Raw genomic sequence first — 27,979 nt, 5'->3', positions numbered from 1 at the left:
GGTTGGTTGTTGGTTGGTGATAAAAAAAATAGATCTAATTTTTGGATGAATCAAAGGGGTTAGAAATACATCCAGATTTAAATATCAACATGTTGATAAATTTTAAAAAATGAGAACGAGCGCGACGAGTGAATGAATATGTACTATCTAAATTTGAAAGATAGAACATACACTTTCTCTTCCCTCAAAAGATGTTTTTGTTACTGTTGATTATTATTTATGTTGTTATTTTTGTTTGGCAGAATATTAAAAATATATATTGGTGGCGATTTGATATAAGTAAATAAAGGAAGAAGGATGTGATAATAACAATAACAATAACAATTCCGATTCCAAATACTGTTAATTAATTAATTAATATAATATTGCTATTACTGATTGATTGGAATTGAAATCTTCTTATTTTAAGAAAATTGTACAATGTTTTTAAAATGATAATGATGATATGAGGCTTTTTTTTAATGTTGTTGGAAATTAATTTTATAATTAATTAATTTAAGAAATAAAAATATATTTTAAGCTAGCTTGTTCAAAGGTGTAGAGGAATAATATTGTTTGAAGAAATAAAGGATTTTTTTTTTTTTTTTTTTTTTTTGTTTTTGATATGCCTAGTAAAGTAACTCTAGGTGTGGCAAGTAGATGAAAATGTTAAATTAAAACAAACAAAAACAAACACTTAGATCAATCAATTTGTATTATAAATATGGTTATTTTTATTTGATAGATAGATATATATGTTATTCTAATTTAAATGTTGTTAAAGGTGATTTGGTAATGAAAAATAGTTGGTGTTAGTGGGTGAGTGATAAACTGGTAGTGGCAGTGTGATGTGTGGCGTGGTGTGGTGATGGGGTGTTAGTGGTGAGTTGAGAGAGCACAGTCCGGTCGATAGGTGAGAGGTGGAGAGGAAATATTATATGATAACTAATAAATTTGGAATTGGTAACAATAAATGTAGATACAGATAAAAATATAAATGTTATATGTTATAAAATATATATATTTATATTAGAGATATAATATTTATAATATTTCAAATTTTGTTTGTGTTGTTGTTGTTGTGTGAACCAAAAAATCACAAGCAAAAATGATTTTGATGATGATGCTAATGTGAATATCTTAATGAAGACCCTACCACAAACCTAACCCACCAACATCAACAACAATACCAGTAAATATTTATATATTAAAATACTCCATTCAAGCACAAACAAACAAACACTCTAACTTTCTTATCTAACTATTGTTGTTGTTGTTGTTGTGTTGTTGAATATTCTCAACTCCTCTCAGAGAAGTACATATGAAAACTGAAGAAAACAACAACAAAAATGGAAATAAAATAGGTATGATGTAAAGTATAAATTTCAGAGGTGAAGAGAATCTTTCATTTTTATAGGTACAATGTTGGTTTTTGATAAATAACACTACTACTAATTAAATTTTATTTTAAAATTTTAAATATAATATATATCCAGTGGCTACCACCACGGTAACATCAATAAATAATATCAAAGTGCTGATATTATTTTTATTGAAATTAATATAATTTTATATTTAGTAAATGAAATTATAAGGAGAGAAACACTAATTCATCAATTTTAACCACACTGCAACTAATTTAAATTTAGAGTCTGATTGGTTGTTTTGATCTACAAAATAAGTGTGTTTTTTTATAGGTGTGGTGTGTACTTTTGATTGTTGATATATAATGTTTTAGGGGTATGTTTATTGACAATTTTGTTGTTAAGTAGTGAATAAAAACTTAAAGTTTGAATCTTCTTTTATAAATATCCATATTAATCAAACACTCTTTTGATAAACTATTAAAAAGTTTTATTCTTTTTTTTTTTTTTATCAAAACAAACACATCACACAAAACAAAGATGGTTTACACCATCCAAACAAATTAAGTATTTAAAAATAGATATAATAAGAATATGAAATTTAAATAACAGAACAAGCAAAAGCTTTGTTTGATAATATTTTAGAATTGACCATTATCAAAATTAATTTAATTTTAAAATTGTATAAAATAAATAACTATAGGTAGGATAGATATGGTTGATTGATTGGTTGGTTGGTTGGATAATAGAGTGAAGGGATGAGAATATATTTTTTTACAGTTGCCAACTGTGACAAGTAAAAAAACATAAAAACACTTTAGTGAAAAGAAAGAAAGAAAGAAAGTGCATGAATTACCACATCAGCTTCCAACATACAATAACAACAACGACTACATCTTCAAGATAAAAAGTGTAAAGAAAGAAAGAATCTGATTGGCTTCTTACCAAAAAAATTTATATTTTCATGTGTGTTTAAAAAAAAAAAATGGGTATCAACTATACTGTATTAATTTTCCTACTTTTCACTGTCAACTTTTATGCTATTATTATTATTATATTAATACTCTTTTATATATAAATATATGTATATGATTCGTGGTATTGGAATTGAAACCAATAAATTTTTTATTATATTTACAACTTCTATACAGTTATTACTTTTTTTAAAAAATATTATATTAAAAAAAGAGAGTTTTTTTATTATTATTTAATTTGCAATGATTGACTGCAGTGTAGCCACTACAAAACTGATTATTATTGACTCAAACCTGCTTGCAACTGTTAATATTATTAAAGATTATGATGATGGGTGCAAATTTTTTATTTGTGCATTATTGTTAATTATAAAAAAATATAAAATATAAAATATAAAATTATATAATTTTAGCAAATCTATGATTGTTTTATTTTTCTTGAATAAAAAAAAAAGATCGTAAATATCTAATTAATTTTAAATAAAAGTGTGCCTACACTTGTTTTTCGAGTTCTTTTTTTAAAAAGAACCTTAAGTTTTTTTTTTTTTTTGGCAATAAATTGGGTGTAACCTTTAAATTAAGAACAAAAGTATCCAAAAGTGTGATGAGTGGGGAGGACATTGAAAGTAGATTCCAATGGTCCAAGGTATAAATTTTATTCCCACCAATAAAACAAAAACAAAAATCGAAATAGTGGAAATAAAACTGAATAAAAAAAAATAGCGCAAATGGTGTGTGAGCGTGTCAGGAAATTTTATTTTATTTTTTAATTTACAACCAAAAATAAAAGGTCGGAAGATTTTTTTAAAAATTTTAAATAATTTCGTTTGGAATAGTTGGGTGGTAAAAAAACAAGACAAAAAGGAAAATGAGGCACATGATGATTAATGGAGATAATGGATTGAAGAAACAAGGAAATGAAATGAAATGAAAGAATAAGCCAAACAAAAAGAATGAATAATGAGATATGTAATTTATTCCTATATTGATGATATTTTCTGATGATACATACTTTCAAAGTTAATTAATTAAACTTTGTCTTTGAAATGAACTAACTATTATTTACAATTTCAATTTTGTTGTTGTTACTATTACTTTGATGATTGACTGATTTATTTATTACCTATTATAGAGAAGGGAAGAGGAGGCAATTATTATTGTTGTTGTTGTTTTTTTTTATGATTGAAACTTAAGGTGGAGGATGAAATGCAATGGAGTGCATTAATGTTGCTAAGAAAATATTAAAGGAGAATGAGACAAATGACAGGTCTTTTTAAGTATTAATGTTGGTAGATCTTTTGACTGGATGCTACTAATATCCAATCTCTGAACTACTACTAAAATAAATAAATGAAATAGGTGGTTGGTTGATTGGTGGTGAAGTGATATTGTTAAATACTGAACTAATATGTTATTAGTTTAGTTTGACCGATTTGTTTGTTTGTTGTTTGTTTTGTTTTTTTAGCAAATGATTACTGATTGTTTGTTGATTCAATACTGATTTTGATTCTACAAATTGTAATTCGAAAGATTGTTGGAATTTTACTCTAACTACTCTAAATTGGAATAAAATAAAATAAAATAATAAAAAAAAAGAAGAATGAAGTGGATGAATAAATAAAGATATTTTAATTATATCTTTATTTGTAAATGAAAATAAAATATCAAAACTAGAACAAAAAATTTTGAGTAAACCAAACTATCTCATGGAAAAATAAAACAAAACAAAACAAAAAAAAATAGTTTTTAAAAATATTTTTATATATCATGTTTTGTCGTGTATGACAATGGAAGTACCACCCTCTATGAACATAGCACACCCATCCACAAAAAATAAAAATTTATTCAAAAAAAAACTATTCACAATAAAATATTTGTTCTGATGATGTTTTTTATAAAAAAAATCTGTGTTTTGCACCACCAAATTCCTAAGATTAATAAAAATTTAATAATAAAAAATTAAATGGTTAAAACATTAAAAAAATTTCTGAGCTCGAATAAAAAAACTAAAGTCGAAAAATCTTGATATTTTTGTTCACATCATTTTATACTCTCACTGGGCAAAAAGTGATCACTTTTGTTGAACAAAGATTAATCTTAGGGCACCCAAAAAAAAAAAAACAAAAAAATATTAAACAGTTTCTTTTGGCTACAATCAATAAGAATAAGAGAGTTGGGAAAAAGTATCTAGATTACATCCATTTGATGATGTAACAACCAAAAACAATGTGATTTAACGAGCGAGAAACAACAAATCGACAAAAAAAAAAAAAACCTTTTGTGTGTTTGTTTAGAGGACGACCATTTTTTTTTTTGTAAAACATTGTATTTAATTAATTTATAAAATTTACTATTTTTGGTAAATGTATTGATTTTTTAGATATGATAAGAAAATAAAAAATAAAATAAAATAATTTTTTATTTGTATTTTTATAAGTTATATATTTATTACCTAAAGTCCCATACATGTGATATACCATTGGAATATAGAACCATTACGTTGAATTGTGAGAGTTGAATATTGACGACGTCGGTTGTAAGCGGACTCCAGAGTTCACCGATTGGTGATTGTAAATTTCGTGGATCCCAGTAGGAGATCTTGGTGGAGGTGGCACAAATAAGTCTGTTGGGTGTTAAGTCAAAGGTCTTGACTGGCCACTGAGATTGTAAGCGTTTCAAGTAGTAGGGACCTGTGCGTGCGTCGAAAAACTTTACAGTATTGTCGTCGCTGCTGCTCACAACGCAGTCCTCGTCGTCGAGCAACCGACAAGACAGTACACTCTTGTTGTGACCGAGGAACGAAGTGAGTGCGCGACCCGTGTTGCAATCGAACAGGTCGATGGGTCCACGCTGTCCTCCGATTGCAATGCGTGTGCGATTGAAGCTTGAGCATGTGATCTGCTCCTGTTTGTCGAGTGTAGTCAGTAGTTGACCGCTGTCGGCATCAAAGATGTCGAGCAGTGTATCGTAGTCGTCGTTGACTGTGTCCTCGGCGTGGTTGTCGTAGTGAACGGCAATACGATCGCCAAAGTAACTTTGAGTGGCACCTGCAATGTCCCATTTCGAAGGTATCCTCTTGTTTTCAAGAAAGATAGTGTTTTTCTGTTGTTTTGTTTCCAGATTGTATCGCAGTAGCACTTTGTTTGATTGAATGGAGTGAAGTACATTTTGTTGATTGAGCCATAGTGAAATTGTATTTACATTTGTTTGATTTGGTATGTTATTCATATTATTATTAGTTGTTGCTGTTATCATTGTTTCATTTGTTTGTTGTTGTTGTTGGTGATGTTGTTCTATCTCTTCATTATGATTCTGATTGATTTGATTTTGACCAATATTTAGTTTAGTAAATACCTGATCGTACGATTCCATCGGTGACCAAAGATTAACTTTGTAGAAATCGCCTGTGTTGGTTGAAAAGAATGCATATGAATGGTGAAGTAGAATGGCGGATATATATTCATCTTTGTTGTTTGGTATCACTGCAAACAGTTGTGGTGAAATCTTGTAGGAACAGATCGACATCATTGTGAAGCCCTCTTCGCTACCCGACCCAAAGTCACCACCGGTGTTTTGTGGCTGATCGCCCCTGCACAGCGCCCACAGCGCTTCCATTCTTATCTTGAGAAAGAACTTCTTCTTCCAGTTGCCAGTGATCGACTCGTACATGGTTTCCTTGGAGAGAAAGTAGGTTTGAGCGGGATTCTTGAAGGGCGGATCCAGTGCCGATTGCGGGAATGTAGTCTTTCTGTAGTTGTCCCACATTGCAATGTTGGGCGGTAGCACCGAGTCGAGTGAACTCTGTTTGAAGCAACACTTACCGAACCATCTTACGTATTGGCAGTACCAGAGGCTGTCACGCTCCGACAGTCTCTTCATATGGCGACAGGTTCTTGCACATCGACAAAGATCGACATCGCTGAGAAACGAAAGTATATGATTCAGGATCTCAGATGGCATACAGAGAATGTCAGTCTTTGGCTCGGTGACGCGCACTATCGGTGCGCTGGCACTGGTGTTGAATGCGAGTAGTTTGCTCGGAACAAACGGCGGGAGAAGATACATTGTATTCTCAGAGGGAAGATCAAAGAAGTAGTCGGTCGGTGTGTTGAGGTGGAACTCTTTGGAGCGCTTGCTCTTCTTTGTCGAGAGAGTGGTTTCGACCGACGAAGCGGCGTATTCGTCACTGCCATTGGCGTCGGTGCTGCTGACATCGGGATTGTAGTCTTCGATCAACTGTAGTTCTCGCTTGTTTCCACGTTGTTGATCGCTGTCCGTGATCTTTACGATATCGACAAAGCTGAATTCGTTCGAGGTGAATACCGGAAGTGTATCGCTGATGATCTTGACGAATATATCCACAATCTTGACGGTATCACTCTTTTCTTGATCGCTAGAGCTACCGCTTGGTTTGCTGCTGGTTCCCAATATTTTCGATGATCCAAAGAATGAGGTCAACGATTTTTGCATTTCTTTGACGTAGTAGTCGGTGGGTGGTTCGACCTTGTCGATCCAATTCTCTGCGAATATGAAAAAGTACCATTCGATCGAGGTGTTCAGAGCATTCGGGATGAGACCGGGCTTTGACATTGTGAAGAGTATGACATCGCCATTGTCTCGCTCCTCGAGAAAGTAGCATTTGTTGTCGATGTAACCATGATATTGCAGACACTGCATTTTGAAAGATGGTATGTTGAGTTTGAGTTTCTTTGACATTGAGCTGCCACCGCCATTAGCGATGACGCCCTTGTCGGCGTATTTTATGGTGTGAATGAATGGATCCCATCGAAGATCGCGATCCATCATCATCAGATTGATGTGTTCGGGTGGATGAGGAAGATCGAAAACCGCTTTGATGACCAACTTTTTCGAACCTTTTCCACGTGTCTTGTTTGTCGCTTTCATCTGGTCGTAAAGCACAAACACGCTCGATGGCAACGAATTGTTGGTCGCCGTCTTCCACTTGCTCGCTTTGTTGTGATTCAATATGAATTGTGCCCAATCGTTTGGATGCATCGAAAAGTTTGTTGTTAAAATATATCGTTTCTTGGGTCGACCCGCTCCAACAGACTTTGTAATGAACTGGCCAGTTGAGCCAGTCGACATTGCCGACGATGAAGAGGAGTGCGACGACAGACTGGAGTTCGACGCCGACGATGGAAGTAGCGACTTTAAATGATCCAACTCTGTCAGTTGTGATTGCTTCTTTGCAATCTCTTTCAGTTTCGATCGTATAAATATAATCTTATTGAAACAATTAACCACTGGCATCTTTGGAAAGAAAGGGACAATCAACATCTCTGTAATCGAAGTAGTATCTCGACCAAACTCAAAATTACATATATGTGTAAACTTTGACTCCTGTCCATCGTTTATCGGTTCGAACAACCACGCCAACATCGAGCAAGACGAACGTATAATATCTGGAATTGGAGGACATCCTCCAAATAAAACTGTCGAACAAACTGTTATCATTGATCTTGGTCTTGTTGGATGTGGACCTGATACTCTTTATATAGTTAGTTAGTTAGTTGTTAGTTAGTTTGTTTGTTATTTAAGTAAAAGTAAGAGTATCAAGTATCAAGTTTCATTTCAATTTAAAACATACTGTAAAAGAATGGAATCTCTTGGTTTTAACCATATTCTCTTGTTGGTTGTCATTCTGAGTAATACACAATCGTAGTCGGGTGAATAGGGTATGGCGTATCGAGATGCTTTGTTTTTGTCATTGGTAACATAGTGGTGGATAATGTTGACTTCACCAAGAAATTTGTCCCATTGGAATCGACATTCCCAGTCGGCAACGTACTGGTTTCCGAGTGCTGGTGAACACGGGAATACGGTGGTGGAGAGCGAGTTGTGTGCTGCGGGTGTTGCCGGTGGTCGCACCGACATGGCGATGTCCTTCTTCTCCGAGTAGAACACCCAGTCCGGTCGAACCACCTCCCTCTCGAAATCCAACAGCAACGCCTGTGCCAAGTGTGTGTATATATATCTGAGCTCCTCCAACTGTTCGTCGTTCCATCGGACGCCACTGATCGACACGTTCGGCTCGATCCTCTCAAGCACCGGCAACGGTCTTGTCAGCAGTTGTTGCGGATCCTCCGTCATCTTTGACGACATAGGAGGAGATCTTTTCTAAACTATTATTATTATTATTGAAACCTACTATTATTACTATATTATTAAAACTCTGTTTCTATTATTATTTAGTTACTATTTTTCAAAATATCTTAGGTTTTTTTTTTTTTGTTTTTTCAAAAAATCTGAGATTTAATTTAATTTTTCAATTATTATTTATTTGTTTATGATTAGTTATATTCTTAAATAAAATATACATAACAAACATATGTTATTAAACTAAACTAAACTAATCTATATATTATTTTATATTTTACACATAATAATACTATACTATTATTGTTATTTTATTATTCATAAAAACTTAACTAAATATCCAATGTTCTTAAATGTACAACTATACAAATATTTTGATTAGATATTTAATTAAATTTTTATTACACAATTATTATAATATTATAAATATATAATGATAAATTAAAGTATGATATAAATAATACTATACTACTACCTATTGTTATAAAAAAAAAAAAAAGAAAAAAGGAATATAAAATATTATAAATATATTTATGATAGATATTTACTATATTATTATTATTAGATTAGTTATTAATTTTGTTATTATCGTTATTATCGTTATTTGTAAAAGATTAGTTAAGTTTAAGTTAGTTTTTTTAGTTAAGTTATTTATAACATTCAAATTGAAATGAAAATGCAACTCTCTAATCTAATATTATATATATAAATTAAAGGTGTTTTTTTAAAAAAAAAAAAACAAAAAACAAAATTCACAAAGTTATTTGTTTTGGTAAAAATTTTGAAAACCATATGGATTGGAGAGGTTTTAGCAGGGTGTAACTTCTCAACTAAAATAAATTGAAGTTTTAAAAAAAATTAATGCAAAATTTCAAAGATTTTGCGAAATGTTGTGTTTTTCAAAATTCATCGAACTAGTTAATTGTGTCCCTAAAAACAACCTATCTGTTTTTTGACAGTGGTTGGTTTTTGTTTTTTTTTTTTGTTTTTGTTTTTTGCTATTTTTCTCACTGAGAAAATAGGTAAGAAATTATGGATCAAAAAAATAGTTTGACTACGATTTTGCGAAAACAATACTTTTTTTTTGTCTTTTTTTTTTGCAGAGTCACCTCCATGGAGTGAAACATTCACACCCCCACACTATTCACATCACACACTTATACTCACACTCACACACCAACAATTGTTAACATTTTGATCACACATGATCCCTGGTTTATGATTTGATTGTGTGAGTGTTTCCTTTGCTAAAAGTCGTTCTTAATTTTTTCGATTTGCTCTTTTTCTCGCAAACATATCTTTGTTTTTGCCTTTGCCAGTGTTGTGATCGTATCGAATGAATCTCATTTTTTGTTGATACCACACACAAGATCTTGTTTGAATGCCATTCTTAAATGTTAACCATTTTTCTTTTCTCAGGTTTTTGATATTTTTCACTTTAAAGGTTTTATATGGGTTGGCCAGAGGTTTTTCGCGCTGAACGTTTGAAAAGTCATCGCAATCCACTGAATCACTTTAAACACCCAACACTCTCTATCTTCTTTTTCCCCTCTAATGGATTGTCAAACATCCAAATTAGTAAGTGTTTTGAGGAGATCACAAGACATTGATCACCATCAGACAACAACAAAATAATAACATCAGACAGTTTATTTCATTAATTTACTTTATTAATTCTTAATAAAATTAGTTAAAAATAAAATAAAACTATCTAACAAGTTTACTTCTAGAAGATCTATTTTAAGTTTCTTGTGAATTCATTTTATTTTATTTTATTTTTATTAAATGTTATTATACAATTTTATTGTTACATAATATTACTCATTTGTTTTATTACAATATATAACAAATGAGTTCAAAGTCTATTCAATTGAAAAGTCATGAGTGAGTATATAATATATTATTTTAACATATCTTCAAACCCTCATTAAGTAATTAGTAAGAGTGAAAGTTACATATATAGTAGATAGAGTAAAAGTGTTCATTCGAGTTCAACAATTTGTGTTTTATTTTTTTGTAAAAGAAAAGTATAAATAGTAGTAGTAATGTTTAAATATGGAAATAAGATGTATAATTGTAATATATTTTTGTGATATTGATTTGTATAGTACCGTATCCTAGTATAGCACTTTAAATTATTGAGTTTGAAACAAAGCAAAAACAAAACAAACAATCAACAATGCCAATATCAAATCAATCATGATCCCCTTAACTATATAGTGTTTGAATTTTAAATTTAATCACTACCTAATATGAAGTATTATTGTGTTTAATGTTTTTAATGTGTTTTATAGTGAGTGGTGTTGTTATTGTTGTGTGTTATTGATGTTGTTTTTATATGTGTGTGTGAGTACTGAATTACTGACTGACTGACTAAATGAATGAATGAATGAATGTATGAACGCTAGTGGTATAGTTAATTATATCTGAGAGTGAGTGTGTGTTTAATCGATTTGTGATTGGTATTACTATTGTTGTTATTATTATTAATAATAATAATTTATTCTTGAAATCAAATTTTAATTTATTTATTCATCCTGTATTTTTATAACATATGATCATATCACTCCAATTGTGTGATTTCTTTGTTTTTTTTTTTTCTATTTTGATTGTTTATGTTTTTTTTTTGATGTGTGTTGGTGTGAGTTTGTTTGTGTGTGCTGGTTGTGTGTTGTGTGCACACTAGTTTAGTTTTAGTGTTAGACTAATGATGATGATAAATGTGATAGATGGATGAAACATAAAGGAAAAAAACCAAACAAAAACAATTAAATTTGTTATAAATCATATATAATTTAAACTAGGTTTTTTATTTAAATTGTTTTTTTTTCTCCCTTTTTTGTTTTGTTGTTTGCATCTTTACTCTCTCTCCTACCTCTCTATCTATTTGTTTTTTTTTCTTTTAATAAAAAAAATTAAAAATAATAATAATATTCTATCTATCTCAATTTGTTTTTTTTTTTTTTTGTATGGTATTTTCTTCTCACTCACCTACCTTCATCATCCATTCCTTTTTCCATCACACACCTCCTCTCCTTCCTCTTACTATATATATAAATATATAGCTTTTTATTATTTCTTTGATATTTGATTTAATTGATTTGAATTTGATATCAAATAACAGAGTATTAACATCAATCAAATCAAACCAAATCAAATCAAAAACAAATCCAATCAAACCAAACCAAAATCAAATCAATCAAAATAATAATAACCAAAAAAAATAATATTGAATATAGAATAATAATCATTATTTAGACATACAGATCTATACTTACAAACCAAGCCATATAGATAATACTCCTTCACTCACGAATCAATTTTACGATTCTCTTTCCACAATTCCAAAAATATCCAGTCTTCACCATTATTATCCTCCTTATTATTTTTTTATTATACAGAAAATTATTTAGTTTAACAAACAGTTTAATATAAGAGTTAATAGTTTAATTATTTAATTTCAACAGTAAAGACAACAAAATATAATATTCTAATTTGTTTTTATTTTCAACTTCCAGTTTTTTTTATTTCTTATTTCATTCAATTTTTAATAAAACAAATATAATAGGAATAGGAGGAAAATTAAATATATATCGCAAAAACAAAAGATAGATAAATTATTATTATTTATATATAAAGAAAAAAACAAACATATAAAAAGAAAAAAAAATGAATAAAATTATAGTTAGATGGAATAATGAAACTACAGAGTATTTTCTTTTAAGAGGAGTCAAGTTAAGTACTCAAACGGATGTACTCTGTCAGTTATTCAAAGTAGATGATAATCCAGATAAATACGCACTGTTTTTTAGAGAACATAATATATTTCTATCAGATACAGTATGATCAAAAAAATTTTACATAATTTATTTTAAAAATTCTAATTTATTTCATCATAAAAAATAGATATTAAATGACCCAGAGACAGTTTATATAATACAAGACAACTCTTTATTCGAATTAAATTTAGCTCCAGTTCATCATGTCGATTCAATTTTAGAATATCTAAATAGTGAAAACACTTTGAAAAAAGGTTTATTAGGATTGAAATCTCATTTACAGGTATGATTCCTTAAAAAACATATTATTTTTAAAGTAGAATTAAATTTTTGCTAACAAATCAAAGTAGAATTCAAATTTTATGCGAGAGTTCCTTAAAAAAGGAGGAATGAATATATTGCAATCAATCATTATGGATATTTCTGGAAATACACTGTCGTTCGCTCTCAGTGTCTTTGAAATTGCAATTTCCAACCCAGAATTCCAAATAGAGTTGCTATCGATCAAGATTATAGAGAAAATAATAACATTATTGGATCATCAATTATATAGTATAAATATAAGTAATCCTTTAAAGATAGCTGTAAGTAGAAAATAATTTTTATAAAAGTAATTTTAAATTAATTTAAGTTAATAATATTATTTTTTTTTAGTTGAAATTAACACAAAGTAAAGAAGGATATAAAATGTTAATAAATACTATAGCATCAATGAACAAGCACGCTATATATAGTAAAATAATTAATAATTTAAATAGTACGGATGTAAATACACAAACATTTTCACTTTCACTCATCAACAATATGATTGCATATTCTGAAAATGTATCAGAGTTTCTGGATGAGATCGAGGAGTATAGCCTTTCAAATATATTAAAGGTATGTTTATATTATTATAAATTTACAATCAATTTATAATTGTATATATTCAATTATATTAACATTTTTTAAATTTTTTTAGAAACAATTAAATACAACAGATGTTCACTTTAAAAAACAAATATATAGATTACAGGTAAATAATTAATAATTAATGAAAATTTTGAAATTGAATTATTGATTAATTATCTATTTTCCTTTTCTATCTCTTTTTTTTTGTTTTAAAAAATAATAGAATTTGAAATTACAAGAATTTATAAGAGATTGCTCTACACAATATAATAAAGATGATCCGAATCACGAGAGAATGCTGCAGAAACTGTGGGATATTATGTTTGTTGGCGAGGCATTCCAGCCCGTTGACGAACGTTGGAAGAGCATTGGATTTCAAGGAAAAGATCCGTCAACCGATTTCAGAGGAATGGGAATTGCAGGTCTCAAGCATCTTTTGTATTTGGCCAACAACCATCTCGACACATTTAGAACGATTACACAACACCAAACAAATTTACAATCAAATCCAATCACAAGCGACCGATACTATCCAGTTGCTGTATGTGGAATTCACATTACGAGCATGTTATTAGAATTAATGAAACCACCTCCCAACAGTATGTTATTTGAAAACAAAACAAAACAAAAAGTACTAACAAACAATTTCTATAGTTAAAGAGAATGAAGAAAATATCTTACCAATTATATTTGATCATAAATATTCGGTGGCAGAGATTTATTGTATTACTTTGGATATTTTCGAAATGGTGTGGGAGGAAGCTGCTGCTAGATATATGGATTTCGAAAGAGTAAAGACAGTTTTGAAATCACAAATCTCCGAGACAATATCAAAAGCAACAACTATAATGGGTTTTAGAACAAGTAACACGGGTGTAAGTGTTTTACTATTAATATAACCATTGAAAATTATATAAATCACTTACATTTTTTTGTAAATTCATTCAGAGAAAGAAGTTGGTTGACTACAAAAAGTTGGTCAATGAAACCTACAAGAAGAATGGAAGTGGAACACGTCAATCAAAGAGTTTTAACTCGGGCTATGACGCCGAAACTTCGAGAAAGAGTAACGATCACACCACTGGAAATCCAATATTCTCGAGAAGCACCGATTCTCAACACGAACTACTGAGTAAATCCTATTCTACTGAGGAGTGTCAGGACTTTGATAATAGCCATATTATCATTTCCGGCTTTGATGGTAATACTCCGTTGCACTCGTCTATCAGCAGCCATTCGCTGGAGTCAGTCAGCCAGTTGCTTGTGAACAACCAGCATCACCACAACCACCCAAACACCCAGGGAATGACACCGATCAACTTGGCATGCACAACATCGACCGTTCAGATCATAGAGTTAGTGATGATCCAGAACGGAATCAACGTGACACTACCCGCAAAGAATGGATTCCATCCGATTCACAGTCTTGCCTCTCGACGTTGGATCGCCGAAGATTTCAACAAGATACTCAAGCTGCTGCTAGAGAAAGGTGCGGAAATCGACACCAAGATACTCGAGTCCATGGACACCCCGCTCCACTTGGCAGTCGCCAAAGAGTGTGAAGAAAACGTAAGGATACTTTTAGGTTTCGGTTCCAGTGCCAATATTTTCAACAAGTAAGTAGATTTGTTTATCTCTTTCCCCTCGCCCAATCAAATTATATTAACATTGTTCCAAACTAAATCTATAGAAAAGGAGAAACACCATTACATATCGCTATTACAAAGAGAAACAGGGAGATAATTGAACTGTTGATAAAGTATGGCGCGGATATCACGATGAACAACTGCATCAACAATGAATCCTGTGAGGATTTGTGTGGAAATGACTTGGAGTTGATCATGTTGTTGCGCACCGCCAAAGAAAGATACAGGAATCCCGATGAAGCACATCCAAAGAAGCCGGCTCCACTCCCAAAGCGACCGTCGATCTCCGGACCCAAAGACACACCGTCGATCTCCATTTGTTCGCCTGCCAGTTCGAACCGCTCGATCTCGCCATCGCCATCGACCTCACCCTCGGTGACATCGCCATCTATAAAGAGTGCCACACCGATTCGCCACACCAGCAGTGTCATCGGGTTGCAATACGAACCGTCGTCATCGTCGCCAACCTCACCGATCCCGTCGTCACGCCCATCGAACCTGATAAACAGTCCGCCCGACCTCAATATCGGCTCGAACAACGGTGGCAGCAGTAGCAGTAGTGGCAGCACCGGTAGTTCACTGATGAACTTGATTGGCAGAGCGACAGGCGGTACTCTGAGAGCGAGTGGATTGCACGTGTCGACCTCGTCAAACAACGTCAACTCACCCTTCCAAAACTCAAAGCAAATCGAACAGACCAAAAAGAAGATGAATGAAACCATCTCGTTACTAGACCAACTAAACTACACTACCGAGCCTAAAATCCAAAAGGAGACAATCAAACGAACCATCGAGAACCTAAAGACCTGCATTTCAAATATAAAAGGATTAAAGTAATTAGATATTAAACCCAAACAACAACAACAACAACAACAACAACAACATTATAACAAAGAAGCACAAACACAAGTACAAGCACCAGAACAGCACAGCACATATAACAAACAATCATTTTGTTATTAATTATTAATTAAAACAATTATAATATTTATATTTATTTTAAAAAACACTATTCTTTCTTTTTCTTCTTTTCTCTTCTTTTTAGAAGTATATATTGTATTGAATTGGAATTGATAAGTTATTTAATCTAATTTCTTCTTATTCTTAAGGTATATGATTGCGAATATAGATAAACATATAAAGATGAATGAATATGAAAATATTGAGTTGTGATTCACTGTTAGATAATGTACAATGTAGTTGCCTGCAAAGTAAGGTGCTAGTAAAAGTAGTCCTACCAAGAGTATTGTAGTGTCTTGCTTAACGATCCAAGTCGAAAGTGGTATGAGTATGAGTAGTAGGAATAGGATTGCAATCATCATTGAGTTTTGCTCTGGTAGCAAAAGATTGTTGATCAAGCCAACCGTACCACCAACACTCAGACCAACAAAAGGGAAACCAAAGACAATCACATTCATGGCGTTATTGATTCCACCACCACCACCACCACCACCATTACCAACAATTGTTCTTGAACTAGTGGTGGTAGTACTTTTAATCTTATGTGTTGACATCTGATATTTTCTTTGTGCTTTAACAAAAAAAAAAAAAAAAGAAAGAATTTGATTAAATGTAGTTAATTTGCTCTTTCCTAAAATTTTTAATAGAACCTCTTCCGATCTTTTTGTCAGGAGATTTATAAAAACCACCTATTTATCACTTTGATTTTGAAAGAAAAGAGATAAAGATTAGTGAATATATATATGTAAGTTTCCTTTAGAACACCTGGTTTTAAACAAAAGTTGGTAAACATAATAAAATTATCAGAGAATTACATACGAGTCAAAATTAGTAGTTGAATCAATGTCTTTAAAAATAGATGATTATTTGTTCATATCTTTTTTTTATTACCTCTTTCATTATTACAATAGATCATATATTTTCTTTTTAGAGGCTAATCAACTTGTTTTATATTTATACAAATATCATTCCAATTAAAAAATAAAACAATACAAACTAATTAGATTTATAGATAAATAATATAAAGTAAACTATTAATCTCGAGTTAAATTTATTTTATGTACTGATCAGGGAAATTGTGAGATCAAGATTATGTCTTTTCTTTGATAGTATAAAAAATTTAGATTGGGATTGGTTGTTTCGGTAGACTGAGTGCCTTCTGTATTCTCTGCACAGACGGTGGCACTATAGATCTTCTTGGCGTAGTGTGCAATCATTTCAACTGGGTTGAGAAAAGGGAATGGACTCGGATAGTGTCTATATTTCGATTTCGTATGTATGTAGCCTGTCGGTAGCCATCTGTTTGAATACACATGCTGGTCTAGGTTCTGGTGGAATATGAAACGCGTGATCGATGGCGATTTCGACGCCATCTCAAAGGTTCTCCCGAGATTCTGACCGATATCCAAGTTCTCAATCGATTGATTCTTGGCCAACATACAATCGAACCACAGCTCACATCGATACTTAAAGTAGAGTGTGCGCACCCTGCACTCTGGTGAGCACAGCAGTTGATCCAATTGGCGCACCGATTTTGCATTCGGCTCGACACTCCACAGTATCAGCTTGGTGATATTCTTAAAGTGAGGCCTGATCATCGCAATCTGCTCCAAACTAATATGCACCAAGCTGAGCGTTGACACCTGAGTCTTGGTCGGTAGTATACTTTGGTATTCGCAACTCAAGAGTTTCGGCAGTTTCAATGTTCTCAAGTCGCTCGATATCAATTCGGAACTGAAGTTGATTTGATGAATATAGGTGTGTTCTATATCGAGTGAGGTCAGTCGTTGTATTTGCCGGAGCATTTGAAATACTTTTGCGTTTTCAATGATCGCTTCACGGATGAGTAGTGATTCAAGATTCGGCATGCATCGAATGATCGTTTTGATTTGCTTTATCTCTATCGTTTTGATTTTGTCCTTCTTGCCGTTCAATATCAGTTTCCTGACACCGTGGAACACGACAGCCAGTTCGGTTTGTGTACCTATCGATTTGTTGTCAGCGATCTCCTTGAGGAGATCCAATGAGAACGTCAGATGACTGATATTCTTGAGGATTGAGTGTGGATTTAGAAAATGATCTTTCATCTCCACAATGATTTTATCGAGAGTATCAGTGTTGTTATGATTGGCATGAATATGTTGGAATCGGGTGAACAACGACGATATCAGTTTGAACAACTCTTTGGAAACCAAGGCAATAGATAGTAACCATCTGTAACTTTCCCTGAGATTCGCTGGGTTTAAACAAAAGTCGATTTCATTTTGCCAGAGATCACGAATGATTCGATAGATGACCAATGTTGGCAATCGATATTCAACGGTGCCACGATGATACTTCTCAATCGAGTTGTTCGTTACCAACTTTGATTTCAAATCGATGATTTGCTCTTGATGTTGAATGATCGCATTGATAAGCAAATCTCTCTGGATACCATTGTGTTTTAATGAGCATTCTTTCATTATCACTTTCAACTCATCTTTTCTCATACATTCAAGTTCATCTTTTTTATTATATTCTTTGTTTATCTGATAATATCTCTTTTATTGTCATCTTTTATATAAATATTTTTTATATATTTAAGTTATGGTTAGCTAAATTAATCAAAACCAAAACAAACAATGTGTATTACAACATTTCCGACAGTAGTCACAGCTGTGTGTGTGTGAAATGTTTGTTGAGGAGATCCTATAGAGTAACACAACATATTACTAAAATATTTAAATATAAATGTTCTGAAATTAATCAATAAAATTCACACACCCACAACAAATTAAATTATTCCAAAATTTTTTAAATTAGGAAAGTGATAGACTGGAACTTTGAGAACTTCAGAAATTTCAATTTATTCTTATTATTGTTTTATTCTCATTTCTATTTTATTTTTAAATAACTTCTACTTAAATATGTATCTCAGTCTATCGTAAATAATATTAAAAGTAGAAACCATGAAAAAAATCAATTTTATTGTGTTAAATAAATGCATATTAAAAACATTTTTTTTTTAAAATAATTTTGAGGGTATATAATGAGATTCATAACAATTTATAACATGTTACAAAATTCAATTTATCACCCACTATTCTAACTAATTTATCCAATAACATTGATCAAATACTAACAACTGAAATCGATTTTGTTAAATTTCTTCCATTAATTATACCACTTTTTATTTATTTATAGGAATTTGGAATATATGGTGAATAACTATTCTTGGAAATTGACACCCAGTCGTAATTATATTCATCAGGCATTCCAATATGAGTAGTATTGGTGAACTGTGGGAAGTTATTCCAATTGAATGGCGGTTGATTATCGGTGGTTGGACCGTTGATTGCAACTATGATCTGCTCTTTCATTAGTTTGTAGTTGATTACCTTACTGTCGGTTCCACCCAAAAGTATTGGTTTATCCTTAATCAAATCGAATCTCGAACAGATCGAATACGATGGATTACCCTGTGAAATTGGATCTTTCTGATAGTTGTTGTATCTCATGAACGCCATGAAATCATCCAGAGTATAGACAGTGTTGGCGTCTCTTCTAAAGATCTCAGCTCGACAGTTGGTCTCATAGGAAATCTGCATTTGCAGACTAACATTGAGAGTTGCAGCCAACAATGGGTATCCCGACATATTATAAATATTCTCATAGAATGGTAAATTATAACTAGGCCAATAACCATCTCTGAGTATCTTTGTTTGATCCTCACTAAATAAATATAATTAATAAATTAGTATTAATTTCATAAATGATTATGGTTTTTTAAATCTATGCTATATAATTACTATTGACAAAATCCTGGAATTTGTTCTAAAATATAGAGAGCACCATCTTCTAGACTGATATTTGGTGTAAAATTTCTATAGTCAAATACGATCCATTGATTGTTGTATGTTCCACTATTGTACTTTTCAATAGTTTGACACCATTCCAGTGGTGAGTCACTAAGTCGATTGGCAACCAATACTCTTATCCAACTCAGAACTGACTCTTTCTCAACTTTGTAATACAACGAATAATTGTAAATATTATTGGTGGTCTCAGTTACAATCATCTGATTCTCCAAAAGATAAAAGTCATCAATCGAAGATAAAGTTGCTGGATATGCTGAAAATAACTGACTATTACTAATCATTTTACTTTGTGACTAAAACAATATATTATTAATACTTTATTTACAAAAGATATATATTTATAAATAACAAACTTAAAACTTACTGAAAATGAATATTGATAATATTTAAATGTTCTTATCAATGATGTATAATAGGTCCATGTTGTATGTCCACAATAGACTTCGGAGAGGTCGTCTGCCAGTTTGATAAATGAAGAGCAGTGAGAGTTTTCCAATATCTCTGTTGAGTCTTTTGGGAATGGAATATCTCCACCGGCTTGAATAGTGATAGCGTTCATCAAATCACTCATATCTCCAGCCATGTTCAAAATGAAAACATCGACAATGGTCAATCTGGCAATATCCTTATTGTACACTATATCATTGTATCCCTCAACCATTCCTGATATTTGATCAAGAATCAATGATACATGATACCAATACACTGCGTCGTCATCTTCGTCTTCGTCCTCATCACCATTAAAACTAACTTTATCTTTATATTCTTGAATTTTTGATTCCTAAATTATTAAAAAGTATTAAAAAAAAAATTTTAATATATTTCTGGAAGCAGGCAAAATTGGAATAAAAATTAATTTTAATAATTACCATATATTGAATATTATCTTCTATCCAATTTGTAACATTAGTAGGTGCATCAGTGGATTGATAAGTTTGCATAAAGTAATTGATTCTACCATAGTAAATCGATTGCCAAGTTAAATATCCTTCGATATAACCTGCAGCTTGAGCCTGTATCGAATCTGGGTACTGTGATGAAGTGTTTATCGATAGGTAATTCCAACCGGTTTCATTCGAATTAAGGTCTACCAATGCGAATGCCGCGCCATTCTCTAAAATACCTGGTGTTACATAATATTGTCCCTCTTTAACTACACATGTATAAGGTCTGAGATTGAAATCATTAATATCAATAGAAGGTTGTTTTTGAGGATATTGATATTCTTGGTTATGATGTTGATACACTTGAATTGAAATAACATTTCCAACTCCAATTAGAAATACCAATATAAATACATAAATTTTTATAGATATCATGATATAATCTTTTACTACTATCTCTATCTCTAATCTATATTAAAATAAATAAAGTATTAGAAATAAATAATTTTTAATAAAGAATTAATTAAAATTTTAATTATTTAAAAAAAAACCCACCTTTGAATTAATAATACCAATATTATTTATCAGTTGGTGTTATTTTGTGATTGTGTGGGTTACCATGGTTGTTTGATCAAAATATATGTGTAAGTGTGGTTGTGTGTTTATTTTATATTTTTCATCCAATAATTTGACTTGCATTCCATTTTGCAAAGATTGATTATTGATGGTGTAGAAGAATGATCTTATTCCTTTGCTTTTTCTTATGGAAGTCAATAATTAACTAGTAATTGCTTTTTTTTTTTATCTAAAAAAAATAAAAATGGATATTTATTAAAACTATTATTTATAACTTTTAATATTGATTTGAATTTTGATTTTGATTATATATATTGTAACTAGGAAAACACCTAAAAATATAATGTATAGATTTAACAAATAAAATAAAAACCATTACTATTATTATTATTGCTGTTGTTGTTGTTGATTAAGCTGTGATTGATGTAATATTTGTTGTTAAAATTGGAGTTGTTGTAATATTTGTCGTCTCTGGAATCGTTTCCGTTGACGTTTTCGTCGTTGCCGTCGTCGTTAGGTTTGCAATTTCTGTGACTAGCGATGTAAGTTCTTTTTCTTTTAGCGATTGTTGGAACTCAAAGAGTTGTTTGATCGATGTGTTGTTTCCACCGCAGACAATCGAGAGAATGTTCTTTGGATTGAGTTTGAGAAGTTCTTCGTTCAACTGATAGATGATGGCGAGTGATGCACCACAAGCCGGTTCGACGAGGACACGCTCGTCATCGACAAACTTCAAACATGCCTCAACGGCTGCCAAATCCGATACTTGTACCGGTATTATTCTGTGTCGTTTGGTGCAGTCCCATGCTTCTTCGCAAACGGCGCGAGTCGCCAGTGTCTTGCAGATCGAAGTCACTTCGCTCGCGTCCAACTTTGTGTGGTGGCCAACTTGGAAGCAGCCAGCCAAACTCTTGGCGCCGTGTGTCTCCACTGCTACGATAGGGACGTCGTGCCAGCCGACACGATGCAATCCATTGACCAGTCCAACTAACAATCCACCACCGCCAACCGAGCAGATGATTACATCTGGCTTCTCGGCGTGTCCCGATTGCACCGATTGATAGACCTCGTCGATCAACGTTGAGTGTCCCTCCCAGAGATCCGGATGATTGAATGGATGAATATAACCATCGACACCTTCACGCTCGGCTATCTGTCGCGCCAAAACATCGGCTTCATCCCAGATTGCTCCATGCACCAGAACGTCTGCTCCCTCTGCCTGTATCTTTTGTCTTGTCTCCAGAGGAATAGTACTTGGCAAAACGATAGTAGTTTTCACACCCAAACAACGTCCTGCATATGCAACTGATTTTCCAGCATTTCCACCTGATGAACAAACTAAAAAGAAGTAAATAACAAAAGAAATAAGTTATTTCTATTCTTCTACTTTTTCCAATGTCCAAAAAAATATATTTTCAAAAATCTTTATAAATATTTCTTACTTAAATGTTTAACTCCTTTTTCATTTACGGCTCTGGAACAGTGAAGTCCAACACCACGAATTTTAAATGAACCAGATGGTTGGAGTGCATCCATCTTTGCCCAGACTCTAATTGGTGTACCCGATGTATTTCCAGCGTTAATCACCTGATTCAATGCCAGTGATTCAACCAATGGCGAATTTATATGTAGACTTAATTTTGTGCTGTTGAAAATAATAATAATTGGTGGTAATAGATCAAATGTGATGTGTCAATACCTGTGTGTACGTTTCGAAAATAGAATTAGGAAAATTCATACTTTTTCAAAATTTCATTGTTTGATAGTAGCAGACCACCACTATTTTCCTCTGATGCACTCGATACTAAATATGGTGAAGAAGATGCCATTATTTTTTAAAATTTAATTCTATATATTATTATAATTATAATTATTATTATAGTATGTATTTATGATGTTTATATGTAAATTATGATAATTGTTAAATGATTATAATAAATATTTAAACATTAACAAAAAAAAAAAAGAGAGAGAGAATAGATCAGTTAAAAATAAATTAAAAGAAATAATTATTATTCGATGAAATGATATAATTAAAGCCGGTTTTTTGGATATTATAACCAATAATTGAAAGTCTAGCTATATAACTTAATTAAAAGTGGTAAATTAATATAACAACAGATTTAAACTTTTGTGTTGTTTTGTGTGAGTGGTTAGAATTTAGAATAGAACTGTTAAATAACAGTCTTTTTTATATATATATGTATATGAATATGTGATTGTAATAAATTTAATTAGCTAATTGTTTTTATATCTCTCTTGTTTACTGTTAATGATTTTAGATAGAAGGTGAGTGAAATGATGATTATAAAAGTATCGAATAAAATGATTAAAAAAAAAAACACAAAAAACACTAGAAAACTAAAGCAAAAAATTAAAACATCCTTTGAGTGGAACGGGTGTTTGTTTGTCGAAGGGTCACAAAAAACAAAGAAGAATCAAAAAAAAAACAAAAGAAACGACAGGCGTATTCTTGAGAATAAAAATTTAAAATTTAATTTTTTTGGTGCAATTTGGGATTCTGGGGGTGTTTATTTCATCAATTGAAATTTCATTTTTTATTTTCATAATTCTTAAATTAAACGATCCAAATAAATAAATTAAAAACTTTAACAAGTAGGATAAAAAATAGATTTTTTTTTAATATTTTGAATTCAGAAAGATTAAAATCTAATATTTTTTTTAAGTATAATTTTATCTTACTTGTTGTTTATATTCAAATTCCTAGATCGATTAATCTCAATATCAAATTCAAAAAAAGAATTGGTTCATCAACTTTCAAAAATAATTTTATTTCTAAAAAGAGTCTGGAAAACAAAAAAAGCAACTAACTTTTTATGGCAACCGAAAATTTTTAAATAAATATAGTTTAGATTTTCAAGATTTAAAAATTAGTTGAATTAGATAGATATATAATTGAAAAACCTGATGATATTGAATATTTAATAAATTATATATTTATTTAACGCATTTTTGATTGAGTTTAATAGTTTTATAGTGATAACTTCTTGGCAAAGTCTTTGGCAAATTCGACGGCGTTGTCAACGTTTTCAATTTGGGAACCGGTACCTTGGGCAACATCGGTCTTGCCACCACCTTTACCTCCGAGTTGTTCGGCAACCTTTACAACCCATCCATTGGCAGTCAAACCCTTTGAGGCAGCAGTGGATGTTGGTGGAACGATTGAGAGAACACAAACCTTCTTCTTTTCTTGATCTGGACTGACAAACATAATAGCAGTGTCTGGACATTTCTTTTGTACGTTCTTAATGGCATCTGTAATAGCAGAGTTATTCAATCCAACTATAATATTATTAAAGAATGAATGAATGAATAAGAGTTAGTTATAATTTTAAATATCAACAAGTTGTTGAGTCAACTTACGATTGATAACACCAACATGTACTGGAGCTTTACTTTCAGTTAATTGAGCAATGATTTCATCTACAACCTTGTTTGAATCGCTGATCGATGAACTCTCCAATTCCTTAAAGTATTTCTTTACGGTGGTTTGCAAGTTGTTGAGCTTCTCGAGGAGTTCGATCCTCTTTGATGCAGAGACTGGATGTGACTCCAAGAGAGCGAGGAGCGATGGAACGTGATCCTTGAGATCCTTTCCAGTGAGTTTGGCGGCGTCGGTGAATGCGGTCTCCAACTTTCTGTTGTTGTCGTATACAACAGAGGCGTCTGTACCGGTGACGGCAAAGAGACGTCTGACACCGGCAGAGACGGCCTCCTCAGAGACGATGGTGAAGAGTTCGGCCTCCTTTGAGTTGGCGATGTGAGTACCACCACAGAATTCGATAGAGTAGTTGGCCCACTCGGTGTTCGATGGGTTGGCAAGGAGGTCGTTGACGTCGACACCGACGGAAACAACACGCACTGGATCTGGGTAGACTTCACCAAAGACGGCACGCAAACCGTAGATCTTCTTGGCGCTGGCCAACTCGACGTCCTTGCAATAGACATTGAGTTGCTTGGCAATGAGCTCATTTACAATGGCGTCGGTCTTGACCAATTCGTCCTTGGACATACCCTTGGTCGACGAGAAGTCGAAACGCAAACGGGTGTTGTCGACGAGCGAACCACGTTGGTCGACGGTGGATCCGAGAACTTGTCTCAATGCAAAGTTAACCATGTGAGTGGAGGTGTGATTGCTCATGATTGGGATACGACGGGTGTAGTCGACGGTGGTTTCGACCTTGTCGCCAACGGCCAACTTGTCACAGTCGTCCGAGATGTAACCGATGTGCAGCACGTAACCTCCGAACACCTTGCAGTCAGAGACGGTGAATGCGGTGTTCTGACTGTCGACAAAGTTGATGTTACCGATGTCGTAGATCTGACCACCCTGCTCAGGATAGAAGTTGGTGCTCTCCAAGATGACACCGACCAAGGTGTTCTTGTGCTCGGCAGTCAACTGATCGATCAACTCCTTACCGGTCCAGATGGCTTTTACAACGGTTTGTACCTCCTTCTGTTCGTATTTGTATTGGTCGTTGGTTGGTTGGATCGAACGCTTCTGGAGAATCGAAATTGGCTCGGCACCAAGATTCAACTCGGACTTCTTTTCCTTTTGACGACGACGCGAATCCTCAGCGAATTTCTCGACCAACACTTCGTAACCCTTGAGATCGACCTTGACACCCTTCTCTTCGGCCATCAGTGTGGTCAAATCGATTGGGAAACCAAATGAAGAGCTGAGATAGTGAGCGTGTGAAGCAGAGATCACACCGTTGCTTGTCTTTTTCAAGATGTTTTCAAACTCCAAGATACCCTTGTCCAATGTACGCTCAAACATCTTTTCCTCGCTCTCAATCACCGAGATGATGTGTTGTGGACGCGATCTCAGCTCTGGGAAGAACTCACCGAAATGAGCGACGACAACGTCGACCAAACGATGGAAGAATCCTGGTGGAGCCTTTAACTTTTGCTTACCGTAACGGATGGCACGACGCAAGATTCTTCTCAAGACGGAACCACGTCCATCACTCGATGGAATGGCACCGTCGGCCAACGAGAATGTCAGTGTACGAATGTGATCTGCAATAACTCTGTATGCCATATCGACTTGTTCGGGATCGTCTTTTCCGACCTTTCCACCGTATGGCTCGGTGAATCCAGTGACCTTTTGGATCTCAGTGAAGATCGGTCCGAAAATGTCAGTGTCATAGTTGGTTCCGACCTTCTGAATGATCGAAGTGACACGCTCCAATCCCATACCGGTATCGACGTGCTTGTTTGGCAGTGGACGCAACGACTTGTCGGCCTCTCTATTATATTGAATGAACACGAGATTCCAGATCTCAATCAAGGTGGGATCGTCGGCGTTGACCAATGCCTGTGAACCGGTACGACCCTCGATCTTGTCGAAATGGATCTCTGAGCATGGACCGCAGGGACCGGTGTCACCCATCTCCCAGAAGTTCTCCTTCATTCCAAAGGGCAGCACACGATCGGCCGGAAGGAACTCCTCCCAGATCGACTTGGCTTCCAAGTCTGGCTCCAAACCCTTGTCGGCGGCTCCACCAAAGTACGAGGCGTACAAACGCTCCTTGTCCAACTTGTAGACGTCGGTCAACAACTCCCAAGCCCAGGTGATGGCTTCACGCTTAAAGTAGTTACCGAACGACCAGTTGCCAAGCATCTCAAAGAAGGTGTGGTGATAGGTGTCCTTACCGACGTCGTCGAGATCGTTGTGCTTACCACCGGCACGGATACACTTCTGTGAGTTGGCGGCACGCTTCAACTTGGCCTGCTCGCTACGTGGATCGGCTTGACCCAAGAAGATCGGCTTGAATTGATTCATACCGGCGTTGGCAAACAACAATGTTGGATCGTCGTGTGGAACGACCTGTGACGATGGCACAAATGTATGTTCACATTTATTGACAAAGAAATCAATGAATGTCTTTCTGATTTCATTTACTGTTGGTACTGAACTTGTCATTATTGATTGATTGATTCACTACCCCAAAAATATATACTAACTATACAAATATATATATTATTATATTATAAAAATTATACAGAAAAATAAATATCTAATCTATTTTTGGTATTATTGAATTAATATTAATGTTAATAACCTAACTAATTGAATCAACTAAAAATCACAGAAATTAAAAGAAAACAACAACAACAATTGAGGAATAGAATGAGATAGAATGTTATAGAACAAAATAGTAGTAGTAGATAGATTAAGTAATTCAATAAAAGTGAAAAAAAAAAGTGTGTTATTATTAAACAACTTATAACATAACCACCCACTATATTTTCCGAATATATTGATGTTATTGTTTGTTGTATTTTTTTTTTTTAAAAGTTGTTAAATTATTAAGATGACATCGTTGTGTGTTGTTTCGCTGTTGTTGTTATTGTTGTTTATTGATTTTTTATAATATAAATTATTTTTGATAAATATCAAGGAATTAGACATCTGGTCGTATTGAAACTCAAAATGTCAGTGACTAACTAACTATTTATATTGATTACAATAATGCTGTATTCTATTCTTTTCTATTTGATTTGACATATATTGAATGATTGATTTCATTGACTAGAACAAACAATTATAATGTATTGATAATGAAATACATTACCTTTATATATTGATTAAAAATAAAATAAAGATTATATATTAAATATATAAATAAAGAAAATATAAATAAAATAGTGAAATATCAAAAATGAAATGGAATTTAAAGAACTCTTTTTAATGAAAAATATAAATTTATTTTAAATAACTACCGTCAAGGACTACCAAACTAAGCAATTTATTGAAAAAATATAAAAACATTTAAAAAAACCTTTTTGAAAAACTATGTGTGATCAAAGGCTTTTGAATTTTAAAATTGAAAACCAAGTCAATCCAAAAGTAACGTTTTTTGTTGATTTTTAAAAAAACGTGAATGAAACAAAACAATGTCAATCAAAAAAAAAAATAAAAAGG

The 27,979-nt window shown here is 32.8% G+C and overlaps 8 protein-coding genes across 8 annotated transcripts; 2 read left to right on the top strand and 6 right to left on the bottom strand.

Moving 5' to 3' along the window:
- Positions 1-3,506: 3,506 nt before the first annotated feature.
- On the bottom strand, positions 3,507-6,907 carry PPL_04502 (F-box protein; the record flags this gene model as incomplete). The annotated part of the gene is made up of 5 exons (XM_020575404.1): positions 3,507-3,547; positions 3,583-3,654; positions 3,794-3,873; positions 4,770-4,975; positions 5,519-6,907. 5 exons carry the CDS (start codon positions 6,905-6,907, stop codon positions 3,507-3,509), a joined length of 1,788 nt encoding a protein of 595 aa, XP_020434924.1.
- A 142-nt stretch (positions 6,908-7,049) lies between these two features.
- On the bottom strand, positions 7,050-8,212 carry PPL_04501 (uncharacterized protein; the record flags this gene model as incomplete). The annotated part of the gene is made up of 3 exons (XM_020575403.1): positions 7,050-7,561; positions 7,657-7,826; positions 7,926-8,212. 3 exons carry the CDS (start codon positions 8,210-8,212, stop codon positions 7,050-7,052), a joined length of 969 nt encoding a protein of 322 aa, XP_020434923.1.
- Positions 8,213-8,378: 166 nt separating this feature from the next.
- Positions 8,379-9,627, bottom strand: PPL_04500 (uncharacterized protein; the record flags this gene model as incomplete). The annotated part of the gene is made up of 2 exons (XM_020575402.1): positions 8,379-8,460; positions 9,608-9,627. The coding sequence occupies 2 exons, from the start codon at positions 9,625-9,627 to the stop codon at positions 8,379-8,381; spliced, it is 102 nt and encodes a 33-aa protein (XP_020434922.1).
- A 2,476-nt stretch (positions 9,628-12,103) lies between these two features.
- PPL_04499 (uncharacterized protein) lies at positions 12,104-12,539 on the top strand (the record flags this gene model as incomplete). The annotated part of the gene is made up of 3 exons (XM_020575401.1): positions 12,104-12,274; positions 12,341-12,496; positions 12,534-12,539. The coding sequence occupies 3 exons, from the start codon at positions 12,104-12,106 to the stop codon at positions 12,537-12,539; spliced, it is 333 nt and encodes a 110-aa protein (XP_020434921.1).
- An 87-nt stretch (positions 12,540-12,626) lies between these two features.
- Positions 12,627-14,666, top strand: elmoD (ELMO domain-containing protein; the record flags this gene model as incomplete). Its single annotated transcript, XM_020575400.1, has 8 exons — positions 12,627-12,797; positions 12,868-12,902; positions 12,972-13,092; positions 13,175-13,228; positions 13,328-13,703; positions 13,759-13,979; positions 14,053-14,236; positions 14,380-14,666. 8 exons carry the CDS (start codon positions 12,627-12,629, stop codon positions 14,664-14,666), a joined length of 1,449 nt encoding a protein of 482 aa, XP_020434920.1.
- Positions 14,667-15,832: 1,166 nt separating this feature from the next.
- plbD (phospholipase B family protein) lies at positions 15,833-21,072 on the bottom strand (the record flags this gene model as incomplete). Its single annotated transcript, XM_020575399.1, has 9 exons — positions 15,833-16,281; positions 16,530-16,557; positions 17,525-18,213; positions 18,919-19,421; positions 19,499-19,860; positions 19,932-20,348; positions 20,437-20,813; positions 20,866-20,920; positions 21,070-21,072. The coding sequence occupies 9 exons, from the start codon at positions 21,070-21,072 to the stop codon at positions 15,833-15,835; spliced, it is 2,883 nt and encodes a 960-aa protein (XP_020434919.1).
- Positions 21,073-21,436: 364 nt separating this feature from the next.
- On the bottom strand, positions 21,437-22,856 carry sds (L-serine ammonia-lyase; the record flags this gene model as incomplete). Its single annotated transcript, XM_020575398.1, has 3 exons — positions 21,437-22,365; positions 22,470-22,672; positions 22,768-22,856. The coding sequence occupies 3 exons, from the start codon at positions 22,854-22,856 to the stop codon at positions 21,437-21,439; spliced, it is 1,221 nt and encodes a 406-aa protein (XP_020434918.1).
- Positions 22,857-24,019: 1,163 nt separating this feature from the next.
- alaS (alanyl-tRNA synthetase) lies at positions 24,020-26,977 on the bottom strand (the record flags this gene model as incomplete). The annotated part of the gene is made up of 2 exons (XM_020575397.1): positions 24,020-24,330; positions 24,412-26,977. The coding sequence occupies 2 exons, from the start codon at positions 26,975-26,977 to the stop codon at positions 24,020-24,022; spliced, it is 2,877 nt and encodes a 958-aa protein (XP_020434917.1).
- Positions 26,978-27,979: the final 1,002 nt, after the last annotated feature.

Source organism: Heterostelium album (genome assembly GCF_000004825.1).
Source record: "Heterostelium album PN500 unplaced genomic scaffold PPL_contig9, whole genome shotgun sequence".
NCBI classification, from domain to species: Eukaryota; Evosea; class Eumycetozoa; order Acytosteliales; family Acytosteliaceae; genus Heterostelium; species Heterostelium album.
Note: the sequence above shows the minus strand (reverse complement) of the source record. Positions and strands in the feature narration are given on the sequence as shown.